Raw genomic sequence first — 20,258 nt, 5'->3', positions numbered from 1 at the left:
TTCATTTTTGGAGGTTCAGATTATTTTAGCATGATTAATGAAAGCAGCAGTTCCCTGACATTCTTAGTAGTCATATCCTGTTAGATTAAGACCTCGCTTTACCCAATTTTTGGTTAAATGCTCTAATTACAGATAGATGCAACACAAAGAGTTCTTGCTTTTGACTGTGGCAGAATCTGGAAACTGTAGTTTTGATCAAACCATGGAGATTAGAGAGACTAAATAAAGTACAAGTCTAGCCACCTCGTCATCCAGCTTTAGTTTCAATTTCATTGACTAATCTCGGGTTGTTTTATAGTTTATTGGGAACCCAAAGAAGCCTACCATACAAATCAATAACCGATAGAATGTTGAAATGCCCCAGTACTACTAACTTGCTTAAGGAAAATACCTCCCCAGCTTGTATTCCCTTCATCCTTTTTCTTCTTAACGTGGCTGATGGCTCTGAGGAGGAAGAGAAAGAGCCTGATCAGGTCACGCCAGGACCTTTGTGCCCTCTGCCCTTGCTGGTCTTCATGGTCCTTATATTCTTGAAGCTGTAGTTTTGTGATGCATTAGGAGTCCCCTCTCTGGCCCCCTGGACTCGATTTTGCAAGGTGCTCCTCTGGTTTCCCCCCAAATTTCAAATCAGAGTTTCTCTGTCCTCCCACCACCCCTGCATCTTTCCCCTGAATTACTATAAAGGCCAAAATTTATCTTCAGTCTGGCCATTCTCCATTATTTTCAATGCATCCAGGATAATCTTTCTTAAAACCCAAATTTCAACTTGTCATTCTCTGCTGTCAAGGCTTCGGTGATCTCTTTCCTCTCAGCATCTTCGGGAAGGGACAGAAGCCCCATGTATGGCTCCAGCCACGGCTCGTGCCAGGCCTTGCCTCACACGCTGCGTTCCAGTCCAGGGATGTGAGAGTGGGATCCTCTGGCCAGCAGCTTCAGCACCACCTGGGAACTTATTAGACAGGCAGACTCCTCAGGGTTCCACTTCAGATCCACTGAATTGGAAACACTGGGATGGAACCCAGCAATCTGTGCTTTAACAAGCCCTCTAGGGGTTGCTAAGGCGGGCTCAAGTTTGAGAACCTTTGTTGTCATCCCAAGCACTTGGAATTCTAAAGCCTCCTTTTTCTTTCTCACTTCCAAGTTGATTATCCCCTCACAGTTCCCACCATTCCACCCCCATCATCTTCACTGGGCCACCTCCTGTTTGTCCTTCAGTAGAAGATATAATCTCCCCTGGTTGTTATATAAATCCCCAAACTAGGTCCCACATCCCTTATTGGTGTCCCCATGGAGACCCTGCGTTTTTTTTTTTGCTAGCCTTTCACCTAATGGCCTGAGTTTTCTGTACCATGTTCCCTCCAACCCCCAAGCCCGTATGTACCACAAAAATAGGGCAATAAGTGATAGTTCACGCAATTCCTTTTTTCTCAGCTGAGCATCATGCCCGAAGCCGAACAGGTGAGTTAAGTGTAAAACAAATGTCTGTTGAATGAATATGTTATCTATTTGCTTTATATCAGCTTCTAATTGTCATTTAGGATGACTGATACATGGTCATGATGTTTCCTTATTTGACTTTAAGACTGAGAAAAAAATCCCTGGGGGTATGGGTCATTCTTTTGGTATGTCTTCCTTTTCTTTCAGCAGTGCTAAAGCCACATCTTCTGCACGCAGAATTTCGTTTCAAAGCATTACTTGAAATGGCACACCAGTAAGCGCTCAGCATCACTGATTATCTTCAGGAGGAGGATGGGGGTGTGGGCAGGATCATATTTATAACCAGACTAATTTTGAATGAGCCTTCATTAGTCATTTTGCTTCATGCGTGTTAGCGCGTGGTGATGAATAGTGCACAAAGTCTTCTGGAGTTTGCCTGGAAGACTGGTCTTATTTATTTATCTGGATTTTGAAAGTATGTTCCCGTATTGCCAAACGTGTAGTCTTTTCATATAATTAAAAGCATTTATTCCAGAGGAAAAAAAAATTGCTGGCAGATAATCAAAAGCGAATGAATTCCTTCAAATCATTGAATGATCTCTAACAGAGTAATTCCACCCCAAATAGCACCCCAATGGGTAACTTGAAAGAATAAACAAGGAAGCCTTTAAGGTGTATCTTAATCGTTTCCAGGTTCATGCTTAATAAAATCAGTGGATGAGCTGAGTCAGGGTCCCATCTTACCGAATAGCTGCTGAGACTCCTTTAGAGATAATCAGTGAAGATAATCTGAACGTGATTTCAAATACAAAGTTGATGGTAACGCCAATAATGCCAAATATCATCAATTACTTCACTTCTAACATGAAGCAAATAAGAAGTAAACATTGAAACATATACCTTATGTGGTCCAGTTCCAGCCTTTGGAATATTCTGTTCAGTGTGTGAGAGAATAAACTCGTAAGAGCAAGGGGATTTTAATAGGATTGAAAGATCTTAATCAATTCTTTCTGAAAAGAATTGTTGTCTCCTTACTGATATTTATAGTCCACTATTGAAGTTCACATGGTGTAATATAAAGCCAACTCATTGAAATAATTTCTGCAGAGACATGTGCCCTGGAAATACAGGTTTTGTTGTGGATCAGATGACTAGCTATTCATCTTCAAGGGTGGTGTTGCTTCTGGGTTTTGTAATAGGTGCAGCAGTTCCTAAAGACGGTCTAGGTGATGAGATGTTAGGATTGTGAAATTGGACCGTGGTCCTCAGATCTCAAATGAGTGTATGGAACATGGTGATCTCCAGGGATCCTTGCTACTTTTCTAAAGTGGAGGCTTGCCTAATAATAATAACAATAAAAAAGCCTTTGTAGTCAGACAGCCCTGGAGTTACCATCTGCTGACTGTGATCCTGGAGAGTTATTCAGTCTCCGAGTCTCACTTTGCACACCTGCAAATTGAGAACGCAAGTGCCTGTATCATCGAGTTACAATACAATTTCATTCATAGTTACTGAAACTAAAATACATGGTGTGGTGCCTGGTGGGGCGAAGGTGCTCATTCGTGAGAGGCATTATGGGTTAAGTATGGTTCTACCTCTGCCAAGAATTGTGTGTAACTTTAAAAAATCCACATAAACTGAAGTTGTTATCACCAGTCAAACCCAGCCTCTAAGATCTAACAGTAACCATAATTGTGAGGCTCTCAACAGATGGGAAGTGCCTTTAGGTGAGAGTATCAGCCATGGTCAGGCTGATCTAGTCTCACTGGGAAAAATGTCCTGTGGTCATTATTTTTGGGGGGTAATTTACTATTTAAAAATAGGTTGCCTTGAGAGAGAAGGGAAAGTGCTGAAAGGATGGATTTTCATAAAATTTGGAAAACAGTTCCATAGCTCTACGCATACTCCCTAAAGCAGTTGCTAAAAATGGTGCTTAGTGCTGTATTCCCTTGGCTCAGAGCCACGAACTTGCTATGGGTACATTGAAAATAATTCAGGAAATACCTCATTAAGAGAAGTTAATTTATCCTTTCTTCAGGCAGCTTCATCTGTGCCGAATCTAAACCACTCTCGAAGGTCTATGCCTCGGTTGAAAAGAAATATATTCCTTTTGGGGGGAGGTACTCCAGGTCACAACTGTTTGCAGTTGAATCAACTTTAAAACTAAAGTCAGTTCATGCCATCCCACTGCTCAAAACGTCCCAACAGCATCCTAGCTCACGCAAATCCTCACTTTGGTCTCCACAGCCCTGCACAACTACTGGCCATCTTCCCCTCTGACCTCATCTACTCTCATTCTCTCCACCCTTCAGCTTTAGTCACATCGGCCTCCCAGACAGCCTCCTGCTGCAGGACCTTGACACCTGCCCCACCTCTGCCTAGAAGCCTCTTTGCCCAGACACCATCAATCTTATGCTTCCTTCCCTCAACTCCTTCAGGCCTCCTGACATCGTCACTGTCTCACTGTGGCCACCCTTTCTGTTTCTGCAAGACTCCAATTCTTTCCCCCTTCCGTCAGTTATTTATTCCTCCTGAGTAACTGTGATTACATAATATTCCATACATTTTATTTATTTATCTTGTTAATTGTCTCCACTACCTTGTGAGTTACAGGAGAGCAGGTGTGTGCTTGTTTCTAATCTGTTGTATTCACTGCTTAGACAGTATTTAAAATAGGACCTGGTCCAGGATAGGCTGTCAACTCATTTTTATTGAGTGAATGAATAAATGAATGTTGATAATCTGAGGAGAGATGACTCATTGGGACAAATCTTCAGAGGTCTTAGAGCATAAGCTCCCCAAAGAAAAGATGAAGTCTTGCTAATTCTCTACTGCTTCCTTAGAGCTTTGCAAAGCTCTGGAAAATAATGGGCATGCACTAAATATTTGTTTTATTTTATTTGTTTGTCTGTTTATTTTTTAAGCCTCCTAATCATCACTGAATGTCTTGAAATAAAACATCATGCTTTGAGCAACTGGTTTCTTATTATAATTTGGCTATCAATTTTGTTTTAGGAGTTTAAATAAATTCCTTATTTCTCAGCCTCAATCATCACATCTTTGAATGGAAGCAATATTACTTTTTAGTGTAATTACCTAAGAATTAAACTAACTAAACTACATACAATGTATATAGATGGTAAAATTGTAATAAACATCATATGTTATTTTTTTCTTTTTTGAATATCATTCTAGTTCTAAAATGGTTCTTCTGATACAATTTACATTTGCATTGTTCTCTTTGAGGAAGAGTTTAAAATCTCAGCTACAACACAACCATCTGTAACAATCAAACAAATCGTAGATTCATATTCTCAAGGTCCTCTCGAAAGTTCAAGCTACACCTGTGCAGGAAGCATTATATCACATAAACAAGGTCTCAATCATTGACTACCAACAAAAAAGAGAAAAGAGGGGGAGGAATCTACAGCTTCCACAGGAAATTTCAAGCACAGATTCTCACAGTGGCTTCTATTCACTTGTTGTTACTGCTTTGACCATTGTTTTAACTCTGGCTCAAAGAGAGACATTAGTTTCATGATTCTTTTTCCTCCTTAAAGCAGAGTCCTGTCGCTGCTCTTTAATCTTCATGATTGTAATCCTTGCACAAGTCAGTCCTGCTGAATTCAGCTAGGGAACCTGGGAAGTCAAACATTAAAGTCTGGAAGTTAAATTTAAAGTGGAAATTTTTTTATTCCAAGTGCCATAAAATGTGTATATAGTTCCTTCAACTGTGGCCCCAGAAATCAGTCTCTGTTGGAAGGCATGCTTCATTAACTTTCGATTTATGTAGCCCTGGGCCAGACTGGAGCACCATCTTATAAAAGTAATAGTATTACGGCTATAATTTTTCTTCTTATTATCAGGAGTAGAAGATTTGTAAGAGGAATTGTTTTAAGGGAATCTTGATAAGGGAACTAATAGAATACTTCAGAGAGATTTCAAAATTTATCCCAATTGTGAACTTGCCCTATTTGTCTAAATTCCCGGAATTTATTTTTGTTTTGTGCTAAATAGCCTTTGACTCATTTATCTCATTAGTCCTTCTTTGCTAAACTTTAACTAAGTTTTCAGAGAGACCAGGGTTAGAAAATAGCACTAATTGTATGTGGTGTAATTTGTTGTCTGAGTTGGTAAAAATGTCTCTGTTTTGGCGATTTTTAGTCATTTTCTGGCTCTCTTCAGAGCAGTTAAAACTTTAAACAATTTTTTTTAAGTAACTAGAGCAACTGTGAACTCACAATTCAAATACGTGTGGAAATACCTTTAGAATATTATACATACATTGGGCGTAATTTCCTTGAAATAATAATATTATGTTTAGATTGCATTTAAATAATGATCTACAAAGTTGGTTTTGAAAGATCCTGAAATTCAAGTAGAATGGCTCCTAGTTTCCATCCAAACTAAATTTGAGCTTAATGCAGCAACATTTTGTTGAGCACGTGTTTTAGTCGAGATAACATGTTGTTCCTCTCATCTCTAAACTGATTCTTGATTCCTCTTCAAATCCAGTGGGGAAAAATAACAGCATAGTTTTTATTTTCTAGATCCTCTTGGTTGATTTTCAAGATCCTCTCCGTAGTCCTTTGCCTTACATGCTCTGCTACCTCATGCTCTTAGGAGGAAGATGTGGTATTTAGAAAATGTATGGTTGAGGTAATATGTTCAAATTTTTCATTTATTTGTTCAACAAATATTCACTGAGCACTGCCTCATTACTTATTACTGAGTTAACAAACCACCTCCAAACTGGGTAGCTCAAAATAACAATCTTATTATTTCGTGTGATTCTGTGGGTTGGCTAGGGCTCAGCTAGTGTTGTTCTGCTGGTCTTGCTTGGGGTCTGTCATGAGATTGCAGTCAGATGGCAGGATCATCCAAGGTGACCCTTTACTCATGCACTGAGCACCTAAGGGCTCCTATCGTGACTTTTTCCTCCAACATGTTGCCTAGATTTCTTATATAGTGGCTCAGGACTCTGAGAGGCAGTTACTGGAAGCTTCCACTCTTCTGCAAGCCTCAAAATCCCAAGATATCAATTCCATTGTGCTCCACTGGTTAAAGCCAATCACAAGATAAGACCATTTTCAAAAGATTTTTAAAAGAGGAAATTGAAGGTTTCAGCTTAGGTTAGAGACCTGGATAAAACATCTCGTCCACCTCTGCAGCAAAACAAAAGCAGGAAAACTACATACTAATGACATTTTGGGAGCCCTTCCAAGAACTAAGGTCACTGGACAAACAATTACTTGAAATCTGGAAAGAGAGATGCACCTGCTGGGAGAAATAAAATCTGAGCATTGCTTACCTTGGACAGACATGACCAAACACTAGCTAAGCTGGTAGGAATATTCAGCTAACAACTTTTAATGAATTGCTAAAGGCCAAGTAGAGGCTTGAAGGAAAGTATGAAGCCCCTGGAGGCTGCACACATGGCGGGGATTACATCCTCTTGCAGGTTTCCTTCCAAGAACTCCACCAGGTGCTCACAGGAATGACCAAGGAGAATCCAGAGTAAACTTCCCGAGTGCTCGCTCGGGCAGGGAATAGCAGCCACTGCCACAGCTCTGCTCAGGTCTGTCTCCCCGTCTCCTTTGTGGAACAAAAGTCTTAATCCATAGGGGCAAAGGCAACAGGAACTATCCCTTAAGGGTCCTGGAGGAAACCCAGGAAACGAGCCCTCCATCACCACTATCACGCTAACAAGTGTTAAGTACAAATAACAGTGGAATGTGCAATGGGAAGACCCAGGGCCATGCAGAGAGCAGATGCTGGGAAAACCCACTGGCAAACTAACTAGACAATAAACACAAGGTATCATTAGAGGAACTTGAAGTTCTTGTGCAATGAGGATAATCATAGCAACAACGAACTTCAGACTCAGCCCAACTTCTGCCTAGATTAACACAACACTTTATTCTAAACACCTTACAGAAGGAAAGGCAAGCTCATCTTCAAACTTTGAAAATTATGTACTTCAGTATCCAAAATCTTATGCAACATGGCCAGATTTCAACAACAAAACAACTTTGTTGTTCAACAAAAACAAAATAGAAGGTATTCAAAAAGGCAAGGGAAGAATAAAAGTTTGAAAGGATAAAGCAGTTATCAGAACCAGACCAAGATATGACACAGTTTTTGGAACCATCAGACAGAGAATTTAGAATAACTATGATTAATTTGCTAAAGACTCTAATGGAAAAGAAATATGCAAGATAAGATGGGTAATTTCAGCAGAGAGATGAAAACTATAAGATAGGATCAAATGGAAATGCTAACCCTCAAAACTACAATAACAGAGATGGAATGACTTTGATGGTCTCATCAGTGGACTTGACACAGCCTAGAAAAGAATCAGTGAGCTTGAAGATGGGTCAATAGGAACTACTCAAATTGGAAAACAAAGAGAGGAAAATAAATAAAACCAAACAGAACATCTAATAGCTGTGGGATAGTATCAAATGATATATCGTATGCACAATTGGAATCCCAAAAGGAGAAGGCAGGAGGATGGAGTAGAAGAAACATTTGATGAAATAAAGGCCAGAATAGTTTCAAAATTGGTGACAGACATTAGACCGTGGATCTAAGAAGCTCAAAGAATACCAAGAAGATTAAATTTTTAAAACAAACCAAAAAACCAGAAAACAAACCTAGGCACATCCTATTTAGATGCTGAAAACTAAAAAGAAAGAGAGTATCTTGAGAGACATCAGAGAAGACATCTCCACAGGAACAGTAATAAGACAGATTGCAGACTTGTCAGAAACCATGCAAGAGTGATGACAATGGAATGTCATCTGTAAGGTGCTGAAGGGAAATCCATATCCAGTGGAAGCAGCCTTCAAAGTGAAACAAAAATAAAATCTTCCTCACACAAGGGTAGAGAAAATAAGCTCCACTGCTTGATTTGAGGAGTGACATGTGCATATAGGGAGAGAAGAAATTGGTTGGAGGATACCTTTGAAGGCTAGATACAATCATCCACTGCATGCAAAGTAAAGGCTATGCTGTTTGGGGAAAATCTATGTTGTCTCATTAGAACTAATTTTTTTTTTAATTTATAAAATGCTGACATTGGTCTGCATGAATTCCATGATTTCTTAAAATTTCACTATTCATTTTTTTCATAGTAATTGTACATTTTTCATTCCCTTATCAATCTGGGGGTAGGTATTCTTGTGTGTAATATATAAAAAGAGTCTATTTTAATATATAGTAAATATAAATAAATGAATAATTTATAATGCATAATTAATAATATAATTATATAATGATATGTATTTATAATATAAATAATATTTAATGAATAATAAAATAATATAATATAAATAGATGAATATGTTTAAGAAATTTTACAGTGATTGGCTACATGATGTGGTTATGGCTGATTACAATCAATTTATGGAGCCTTAAACATCTACGCATAAGCTGATGTCAGTACGTTAATAAAAAATGGCAGTCAAGTGTCAAATTGATTAACAATGGTCAACAAATACAATTTCAATTTCAGAATTACTGTTCATTAAGATTATCTTTTAACTTTTAAAAAATCCTATAACATATTAAAACAGAAAAACCCTAGATAATCCAAATCAATTTTGACAAACATGTATGAAGACAGTCTCTTCACTTTCTAAAATGCTAATAAGAAAGACTGGAATTGGTTATAGAGTTGGCATTTTATTGCCACTTACAAGGATCTTTCTGATGTTGTGTAAACGATGACTAAGCTATACAACTTCTAGACAGAGAGCTTGAGTCATGCCTAATACATTTGTGCATATTTGTTATAGAAAAAATATTTTTTAAAGAAGAAATACTCAATGACACTTGTTAAAGATGGTGATACAGACTTTATTCAGGACTGTTGTGATAGGTATAGGGACTAGGGCAATGGGATTGTTCAATGTGGAGAAGTGTTGGGCCTCAACTCCAAATAGAGCACGGGCTGGTGGGAATTTGTAACCAAATAGCAGCGTGGGCTCAGCGGACAGAAAATGACTAAGAGGAATTACCCTGTACATCAGGAAGACAGGGGGCTCTGGGCAAACTGACCTAACAAGATTCTTGCTGAAGGCGGGCCAGCGTGATCAGACATCACCTGTGAGATGGTGAAAGTTGAGGAAGCTGATCATGTATGGAAAGTGACCAGCTATCAAGGATGGATGGTACTGATTAAATTGACTTAGGGTTCTTGCTGCAACTGGATTTTACAAAGATGTGCACAGATGGAACTAAGAGATGGTTCAGGAGACTGACTAAAGTTTGGTCGAGCAGACTTTGTCATATGCAATCAATCATAAGATGAGGGTGTATATTAAAGGTGACGTCGAATAAAGCAGTGATTCCCAAGTCTGAGCAGCCATCAGAATTGCCCGAAAGCCTTGTTGAAAAACAGAGGGCTGAGCCCTACCCTCAGATTTCTGATTCAGTCCACCTAGGGCAGGGCCTGAGAATCTGCACTTGTCACAAGGTTCTAGACAATGCTGTTGTCTTTGGTCAGGGGACCACCCCTTGAAAACTCCTTGCCTGGATGAGCAAATATGCTCCTGGGTCAGACACACCCGAGTGGAATCCAGGTTTGCTGTCAATACACTCTGAGAACTTGGGCACAACCTTACTGTTTTAATTGGTAAAATGGAGCATTGATAGTTACTCTATAGGGTTGTTGCTAGAATTCTAGAATGAAGTGCTTGCCCCAGTGTCTGGAACAGAGCATGTGTCCAATACATGGAAGCTGTTGATACTATTTTGAATGTTTGATAATGAAGGCATCATTGAAAGATTGTTAAGCTTTTCTCAATACATTTATTTAATTTATATCTTCACACTTATTGAGCAAACTTGACTATTTTGCTCCTGATCACATTGGCAGGAAGGCTACCTTTTGAACTGGAGGCGACTATTTTAATTCTGTGTCTCAAGAGGGATCCCTATTTTGCAAAACAAAATATTTATTGAGCACCTTTGTCTCCAGACAAACTACACACATGCACAGACACACTCACAGATACATGTAAACTTTAACTTGGGTACTAATTGGCTATTTTGTTTTCACTGCTTTCTCTTATCATTTTGTATCCGGCGGTGGGTGCCTGAGTTTGCAGCTTGTATTCATTTGCTTTGTGCCCCCTCCCCCAGGCGTCAACAGGCACATCTTGCATCAATTGAGTACCTACAGCAAAAGTGGCTAACAGATGTGTGGGCTCTGTTGTATTTCGGTATTGTAATTTCCTATTACTGAAAAAAAAAATGAGAAGTGTTACCAAGGAGTCTGGGGGGATTTCCTGGCTAGCAATGTCTTTGAAGTTGAAGAATATTTTTAAGACAGAGGTTTTTAATTGTAAAGAATCTTAATCACGTAGAGAAGAATGCCTTTGAAATACTTTTCTTTGAACGGCACATTTACCAGTTCAGGAAGCTCATTTCCATGAAATGATATTTTAATTTTAATGCATTTACTTCTCTTGCATTGCATGTGTCCAGAAAGCTACAATTTTGTTTCTCAGCCTTATTTATTACATTCTGAAAATTAGGCTACTTGCCTTAAGCTCTTCTATATAGATGTTTTTATTCCCAACACCCATTATTTTAGAGATGCAATTTTAGCCTTTCATTGGAGAAAACAATATAAAGTGGTTGAGACTGAGGTTTTCTAGTTTTATACTCCTGCCATCTCTGCAGGGGGCTATTCTCCACTTGAGTCTGAGAATTCCCACTAATGTTAATTCTGGGTATAAACTCATCAGTTTGGAGGAAAAGGGACTTTACTTCTAAATTCAGTTCTCCTAACTGATTCCATTTGCTTGACGTTTGAATAAACTGAACTCATCACAGACGTAGAAAACAAACTTATGGTTACCAAAGGGGAAAGGAGGTGGGAGGATAAATTAGGAGTTTGGAATTAACACACATACACACACACACACACAAACTAAACTCATCTTGAGATGGAGATTTTATCCCACAGAAGCTGAAGGAAGAGGAGTGAGAGTCTTGCCATTTGTTTGAGACAAAACAACACTGTCCAGAATTTATGTCCAAATCACATATTGCCATAAATGTTTCATTATGTATTCCAATTAGAAGGTAAGATTATTTGTTTGTGTTCACATTCCCAAGTAGTAAATAGATCATAACTAGAAACATGCTTTATGTCTTTGGTCATAGTAACACATACACACACACACACGCATCCAGGACCACTGAGGCCCAAATAAAATGACATTCATTAGAAAACCACACTTGAATTAACTGCATTTCTGAAATGAAATAAATATTTTAAGTACAGATCCTTTACTTAAAACACAATCACTAATTGCAAATGAATGTGTGACATCATCAACCTAAACTGAATAAAACAGCTATCATATTTGTAAATATATTAATATAATAATTAATACAAAACTACACACATATGTATGTATATTAATACATCTTTGGCTCCAGGGCCTCTTAAGATTTGAGTTGCAAATCTTTGGTCTGCAGATCCAGGTTGCTTGTTTCATTCCGTTTTTTTCTTAAATGGCATCAGTATTGCCACTGATAAATTTGGTTTGAGTTGAAGGAGACCTACGTGTTTTATCTTCCTTTATCCTTTTTTACATATAGGCTTAAAACCACTACATAATCAGTAATATCCCCTCATCACAGAGCAATTGTGATGCAAGGAACACTATAGCAGACAATGCAAGTCAGGCGAGGCGTCTTGAGAAGACCACAGTGGTGGTCTTACCTTTGGGTACAGGGAAGCTAACAGAGGGTGAATAGGATAGGGCAGGAAAATGTGGGGCACTGCCGGAAGCTGGGATTGCACAGAACATCACATGAAATTGAGGAGAGGTTAACTGCACATGTCAAAGAGTTGGGGTGGGGAATGTCATGTGAGTGGTGTGGGGGTGGTTGTCGGAAGACAGAGATTACAGTGTTGGTCAAGCTGATATAGAAAGAAGGTAAAAATATAAATAAAATGACACATTTTAGTGTCAGGAACATAATTTTTCCCTTAACTAGGAGACATGTGCCAAGCTAGTCAATTTTTGAAAAATAAGAATCATCTGGACTTCCCAAATACGCTTTCATCTCTGCTTTAGTGAAAAGCCCAAAAAAAGGCCCAAAGCATCTCCATAAGTCATCTTCATTTTTGGTTAAAAACAAACAAGAACATTTAAAAATAATCCCACACCTCATCTGTCCAAAAGTTTCCTTAGAGTCTAATAAAAACGAACATTTAAAAAATAATTTCTTCATAAGACATGAGCAATGGCTCCTGTGAAAATGAGTTTACTGAAAATTCCTGAGCAAAATCAAAGACAACTCTTCCATGACATCTAATTTGACTATATTCCTTCCCCACAACTTTTTTTTTTAAAAGAAAATCTTGGGAAAAAAAGGAAAGCTTGCCCTAAGTATTAGCTATTTCTCAAAGACATCTCAAAAGGAGCTATCTGATACATTCTCTCATGCCTCTAAATATTTAAAGACCATGTCAGTCATGTCAAAAATAATGTTTTACTTTTTAGAAGATTATTTTAAATGCTAGAAAAGGAATATAAAGTAAAAAAAAACTCCTCTATTCATAAAGGTTAGGGATTAAGGTTAATAGTAATAAGTAAGCATCTTGCTCATGACAATAGTTAAGGCTTATTTTGATTTCAAAGTGCTGTAAGAACGTTTTACTTAAAAATAAAAATAGGACAATTTTTGATCTTTAGAGTCTATGGTTAAGGACTACAATTCTGACACCAATTCCAGTGCAAGTGATTTTTTCCATACCACCAAGCAATTCTGTGACACCAGCTGAGTGTCCTACAATTCATGCTGTCTCCTGGAGATAAGAATCAGATCACACAGGCTAAGGGCTCAGTCCTACAAAACTGAACTAGTGACTTGGAAATTAAGAAATGCACTTCTAAATAATTATTGGATCAAAAAAGATCAAAGAAAAAAGTCAAAATTGAACCTACAAACTGTTAAGGAAGCAGTGTAAAGAAGAGTTAAAAATATTAAGATGCATTAAAAAAAACGGTGCATGGGAAGATATAAAGCCTTAAACAGCTTAATAATTAAAGAAAAATTATTGACTATACAGGTTTTTAATACCTAGGAAATTAGAAAAACAGCAGCAAGGAAAATGAGAAGAAAGTAGGAAAAAATTAATAAAGAGGCAAAAATAGTTAAAGAGAACAAAAGTGTATACACTCTTATCCTAAGATCCAGAAATCACACTCCTTGGTATTTACCTACATGACTTGAAAACTGATGTCCACACACAAATCTGCATGAGAATGTTTACAGCAGCTTTATTTATACTTGCCAAAACTTGGGAGCATCCAAGACGTCCTTCAACAGGTAAACGGACTAAAAAGACTGGTACATCCAGACAATGAAATTTCATTCAGCGACGAAAAGAAATGAGCTATCAAGTCGTGAAAAGACATGGAGGAAGCTTACATGCATAATACCAAGTGAAAGAAGCCAATCTGAAAAGGGTACACTATGATTTCAGCTATATGACATTCTGTAAAAGGTAAAATGATGGAGACAGGTAAAAGATCAGCATAGCCAAGGTCTTTTGGGGAGGGAGGGAGAGGGATGAATGGGAGCACAGGGGATTTTTAGGGCAGTGGAACGATTGTGTGGTGTGGATATATGTTATACATTTGTTAAAAGTTATACGATGTGCAACACGATGAATGAACTCTAAAGTAAACCATGGACTTTCATTAATAATAAAATAAACATATTGGTGGATTAACTGTAACAAATTATAATACTGTAATGCAAAATGTTAACAATAGGGGAAACTGGGGGAGGGGGCAGAATATAAGAGGATTCATGGGAACTTTCTGTACAGTCTGCTCAAATTTCCTATAAACCCAAAACTGCTTAAAAATACTAAAAGCCCAGTAACTTTCTAAAATATGTACAAAACAGATTTCACCATGTTCTATTTTATATTTACATGTGCCCAGAAGTATTCCAGCAAAAATGAAATTCATCTTCACCGCTAAGGGTAGCCTCATACCGTATATTCCTGTTTTGGGTCAACTTGCTTCTCTGCTTTGGTAGCTGTGCCTTCTCTCCTGTATATAATGTCACGTATTTCTTCCACTGTATTCTGTGCTTGGTTTGGGAATAGTATCAGATAGATTTGATTATGTGATTTGGACGTTTCAGGCTAGACGAATGATACTTCTTTGAGAATACAATAAAATATATTTAATATTTGTAGTTCCTTCTTATCCCTCAAAAGGCTCATAATCTGTAGTGAATGTCCATTACCTACAGAACATTTCTCTCTGAGGAAAAAAAAAGGCTATCTATGTTAACTTCTCTTACTGAAGAAAAGTTAGAGGAGAAATAAAAAGCCAGACTTATCTTTGTTTAGAGGTGGAATGATGAAGCTCTGGGAGGCCAACCGAGTTTCAGTGCATTTTATTTCTCCATTCACTAACTCATATATTCAACCAGCAAATGTTCATCTCACTACAATTACTTGCCAGATTTTTGAAGAGGTTCTGGGGCTATGCTGGTGGCATGGTCTTTTCCTTCGACACTGTGATCTGGTAGAGAACTCCATTAACTGGTCTGGTAATTATGATAAAGTGTAATCAGCAATACGATAGAGAGAAAGAACTGTACCATGGGGCGTGGCACTGGAGGAGGACTGAAGGTTCCCCAGGGCGGCGCAGGTGTTTCCACAGCGGGCAGTGGCAGGGAATGAAGCCAGAGAGGCCGGGCCATACAGGACATTTGCCTTTATCCAGATCTGATGCAGGATCAGACCCCTCTTGTGTTCCAAGAAAAACTCTCTTGACCTCTTCTGGTTTTCCTGAGACCCTAGAAACAGTTCCTCGCCCTTCTTATTTCATTCATATCATTCATGATGTGTAGGAATGATGACCTGGGAGAACATACCAGAGAGTGCCAGTATAGGAGGCAAGACAGCCAAGGAGAAGGCTGATGTTGTGATAAGGGTGAGAGATGAGAGTGGCTTCAACTTGAGTAGTGACAGTGGTGATTAAGAGAAGCAGGTAAATTTGAGAGATGTTTTAGAGAGAGAATATCAACTAGTAAGATGCGGGGGGTAAGACAGATGAGTTCAGAATGATTCCTGGGCAGTGGCTGGTACCTTTAATTGAAGTTAGGGTGTAGAGAAGAGAGAACAGGGTTGGTGGGAGAAATAATGATTTCTATTTTAGACATGTTATATTTTAGATTTTTTTAATGGTATGTTCAAGAGGAAATAGCTCTGGTGGTTGGTAATGCGTTTCTGGAACCCAGGAGAGAGAACTGAGGAGGGAGAGAAGATGTGGCTGCCAGGAGCTAGGAACTGTGAATAGGAAGAAGACCTAGGATCAGACTCTACGAAACACCAACTTTTAGAGATGCCAAGAAAGAGAACTTGGCAAGGAAAGGGCAGAGGGATAAAAGGAAAACAATGGTATCACAGAAGACAAAGGGAGAGAACTTGCCTAGGGTGAGAGATAGTCAGTGCTGTCAGATGCTGCAGGAAGGTCAAATAAAGCAAGAAATGAAAAACACCCATTGGAATTAGAAACATAAAGACATTGGTTTACTTGAGCAATGTCACTGCAGTAAAAGGAGAGTAGTCATATTACAGAGTTTGAGAAAAGATGGGGAGGTAAAGAAATAAGGACAACATACTGGTTAATCCAGGAAAATCTCTCCATCTCAAGGTCCTTAATTAATTAATTTTTAGGTTTTTTTGGGGGGGGTAAATTAGGTTTATTTATTTATTTACTTGTTTTTAAGAGGATTGTCTGGGGATTGAACCCTTGTGCATGCTAAGCATGTACTCTGCCACTTTGAGCTCTACCCTCCCCTCCCCCGAGTCTTTAATTTAATCACGTCCGCGTGTGATTACCTTTTGCTACATAAAGTAACATATTCATAATTCTGTGGGTTAGAACATGGGTATTTTGGGGGGCCATTACTCTGCCTACCAGAGGCAATGAATAGAACTCTTCAGAAATTTTTATAGGGAGGAGAGAAATAAGGTGTAGCTGGAGGTACGTGAGTTAGGGGAGGAGTTTTAAACGAAGTGATAGATGGGGAAGGCTAAGTGGGGGGATGGTACCCTCCGAGGATGACATTCTTCTGAGGCCAATCACAGACAAAAACTGGCTGTTGATTTTACTGGGATAGTTGCAGGTTAAGTTTCCATACTGGGAAAGTGATTATCCATTACATGTTAGATTATGGCTGTAAGGATGATTTGGGGTTAATCAGGCTAGTGTGGAGATGACCACATCTAGAAGAACTTCAGAGTCTTGCTAAAGTAATCCTATCCAAATGTGTATTTAATTTTCTATGCCATAAACATTGTTTCTAAAACTAAAATATGGCTTATGAAAACTGAATTTTGGCCTTTTAGGCAAAATATATTCTAAAATCTTTGTATTAGTATGATAGAATTAATTATATGCTTCTGGACACCTTGTACTTACTTATGACTAAATTGCCACAAAAATTAAGTGGAAGTAACTGAAGGATTAAGCATGAAGTATAAACTAAATTAATATCTTTAGAATTACTTCTTGTCCAAGACTCATAATTGTACATTAGCTCCAGGGTGTCTATAATATTTTTTGTACTGGTGTCATCTACAGTCATCTATCAGAAGCGAGAGGAGTAAAGGAAATGCCAGGATCAATTTTACTTGTAAATGAAGAACAATCTGATGCTCAGAATTCTCTACTTAACAAGATTGCCGTGCAATCAAGCACCCTTTCCATTTTTTTCAGTGCTGTTATCTTTTAATGAACTTCAGCATCAGATTTGATGGATTAGTTTACTTGGGCCAATACTAGTATTGAAAGGGCAAGGAAGCCAAAATGACCTCCCTCTGAAACATGACCAGGGGAGCGCTCTTTCCGTAAAGAGAGAGCCTTGGATTTTCTTTTAGTCCAGGAGTTGTCCTGCTCTGGGCCTGACCAAGGCAAACCTACTCTGCACTGTGCTTTGGCTCTTTGAACCATGTGATAATGGATTCTAACCACACCAATTCATGCATATGAAATAAATTGAACAGCTGAGCTGGTTTACCACTCAGCCTCTTCTCTCTATCTTCTTTTCTCCCAACTCCTTTTTATTGGATACTTCAACCTCATTAGTATTTCAGGAAAAAACTGGACCCTGTCCACCATTTTGGTTGTTGCTTTCCTTTTCCTGGCAGACAGAGCCTAAAGTTTCAATAGAGGAAGTAGGGAGGGGTACAACACATTCAGAGTTTATGAAAGACCTTATTTACCATCAAAGTGAAGGTTTCCAGATACTCCAACTCTGTTTTCTTATGCTTTTAAGTCTTTGATGAGGAATTAAGAACTCCAGCCAGGGCTACAGAAGACATGGAGAGGTGCCTGGCAGAAGGCACTACATGGTGTCCTGAAGCTGTTCATTAATTATAAATGATGTTGAAGGGTAGACCGAGGAGCAGAAGAGTGAGTAGAAACTATTAATATCTTAATAATTTCTGAATGAGCACTTCTCAGAGAAATCTGAACCTGTGCATTTAAATGAGTATTTTCCTGGTGGCTTCTATTGCCCTTTAAAAAAAAATTTGGCAAAACATTCTCTAGTGGGTTGTGTATAGACTTGTTTTTTGATAGAAAAGAATTGCATAAACAGTCCTCCAACTGGGGAGACTTGGTAAGAGAGAACTATTATTTCATCTAGGAGAACACCTGATGGAAGGCATGATGTACTTACTTACTTTTTAACGTTAGAGAAGGGGGCAGGCTCGGGAGGAGGAAACACATTCATTCCTTGCTGCCTGCAGCACATTGTGAAAAGGTTCAAGCACGTTTGATTTTCCCATTCATTCCCGGGTGTGTGTTTCCTAAGTCTTCTGTCTGTTTCTTTTGTTTATTGTTTACTAGGTGCTGTGAGGTCTGCTCTTTAATGTGCCTTGTCCTTTGTTCTTCTGCCACGGGGTGTGAAGACATTTACTTATTTGTCCTTTGCTCCTACAACTTCTAAAGAGCCATGTGCAAAAGAAAGAGGAAAACTGAATCGTGTCCATCAGCCTCTCATACATCATTCAAAAAGCTGTGCCCCTAATATAAGAAGAAAAAGTACAGTCATGCTCTGTTTCGTTACAGAGGGGTGTCGTGATTCATCACAAACTACGCTCTGAAAAGACATCATTTGGAAACCTGATAATTATTTTAAGGTAAATACATGGAAAGCATCTTAACTTTTTGTTTTATTAATGCTTTCAACTGTTGGAACAGATGAACAGGCCACCTTGCATCAGAACCATTCACTTCCGTTTATTCAAATGTCATTAGGGTGAATTATTTATAGCTGTTCTAGGTAGGAAAACAAAAGACTGAAAAATGTACATGGATAGCATCAAGACAAAAACATACATGGATTGTTTTGTTTGCTGGTTAAATTAATTGGAAATGTTTAGCACTCATGAGATCCTGGCTCTGTCTCCAAGTGAGAAAAGGCAATAAACATAAGCATTAAAATCAGGACATGCTCTGTTTCTCTCCATTTTCAAATCCTAAGAATCTGTATCTGTGTCTATGTATCTGTATCCATATATGTATTTGTGTCGACAAATCTTTTGACGAGCATTCAGTAACATCTTTGTCTTCTCCATTAGTAACACTGTCTTGAATCATAGCCGCTCAGAAACAAAATTGGCACAAATATTCTTGCCTTTTGTTGAATTCACATTCCATTTTGATGTGGAAAAAAAAAGTCCCAAACATGGAAGGGCTCTCCCTCCAAACCAGCACAGTGTGAGGATGATGCTCATTGTATCTGGAGTTTATTGTATGGGGCCGGCTGTCACTTTCCCATAGTGTCTTCATTTATTATGCTAATTGACTTTCCAAGCGCCGGCAGGAGGGTATCTGCCTTGTGAAATATTCTCTGTTGAGGATTGTTAAAAGCAAACCTGTTGTGTGCCTGAATAAAACCCCAAATCAATGTGTTTCTTTTCAAAGACGGGAGGGTCAATACCATGGTTGTTTTTGTTCCCATCCAGTTATGTAACCGTGGGGACTTGTTTCTTTGCTTTCAGGATTTGTACAAAACATATTAGCGCTAAACAATAGCCGGGAGTCCTAGGAGCAACCCTGGAGCTGTGTCTTGGAGTATGTCCTCCTAGGTTTGGGAATCTCCAATTAGTTCCATCTCCAGGGCTGACTCTGTGCGTGCATGTGTGCGTGTGTGTGTTTAGTTAGCTGGCACGCAACACACTTCCCCAGGGTTGTGCTTCCTTTTTCCTGAGATTTGGCGAAGGGTAAAGGGTCGGAGTCACATGGATACAAAGCATTTGATTAAAGTCCAAGGCACCGCTGTGGCTGCCGGAGCCACCTCCCCTCCAGCCCGGGCCGCGTGAGGCCAGAGGCGCGGGGCGCGGCGCGCAGGTCCCGGGCGGGAGCCGCCTCCGCCGGGAGTTGCCTCGGCAGAGCCCCCCGCCTCCCGCCCCGGACTCCCAGCGGGCGCCCGCGCCCCCGCCCCCGCCCCCGCCTCTGCCCGGCGCGGAAAGTCGCCCTTCCCTCCCCGGACTCGGCGGACGCGGCAACTTTCCCTGCCGGCCGCGCGGGGCCGGGGCAGCGGCGGGCGCGCGGGGCGGCAGCGCGCAGCACGGCCGGCAGCCCCGCGTCCCGGCGCCCACCATGGGCGACGAGAGCGCCAAGGACCTGGAGAAGCAGCTTCGCCTGCGCGTGTGCGTGCTCAGCGAGCTCCAGAAGACCGAGCGGGACTACGTGGGCACGCTGGAGTTCCTGGTGTCGGTGAGTGTGCCCGCGCGCCGCGTGCTCCGCGCGGGG

General features: G+C 39.6%; 1 protein-coding gene across 2 annotated transcripts in view; it reads left to right on the top strand.

The window, feature by feature from the left end:
• Positions 1 to 19,832: 19,832 nt before the first annotated feature.
• PREX2 (phosphatidylinositol-3,4,5-trisphosphate dependent Rac exchange factor 2) overlaps positions 19,833 to 20,258 on the top strand; it is a 235,978-nt gene continuing 235,552 nt past the window's right edge. Inside the window, exon 1 of one of the 2 annotated variants that reach the window (XM_072951849.1) lies at positions 19,833 to 20,222. In XM_072951849.1, coding sequence (XP_072807950.1) covers positions 20,106 to 20,222 — 117 coding nt within the window. In that variant the 5' untranslated portion in view covers positions 19,833 to 20,105. The remainder of the gene's footprint in view (positions 20,223 to 20,258) is intronic. The other variant, XM_072951850.1, reaches the window with a different exon arrangement.

The sequence above is a fragment of the Vicugna pacos genome, chromosome 29 (genome assembly GCF_048564905.1).
Source record: "Vicugna pacos chromosome 29, VicPac4, whole genome shotgun sequence".
NCBI lineage: Eukaryota > Metazoa > Chordata > Mammalia > Artiodactyla > Camelidae > Vicugna > Vicugna pacos.
This window is presented reverse-complemented; position numbering and strand designations above follow the sequence as displayed.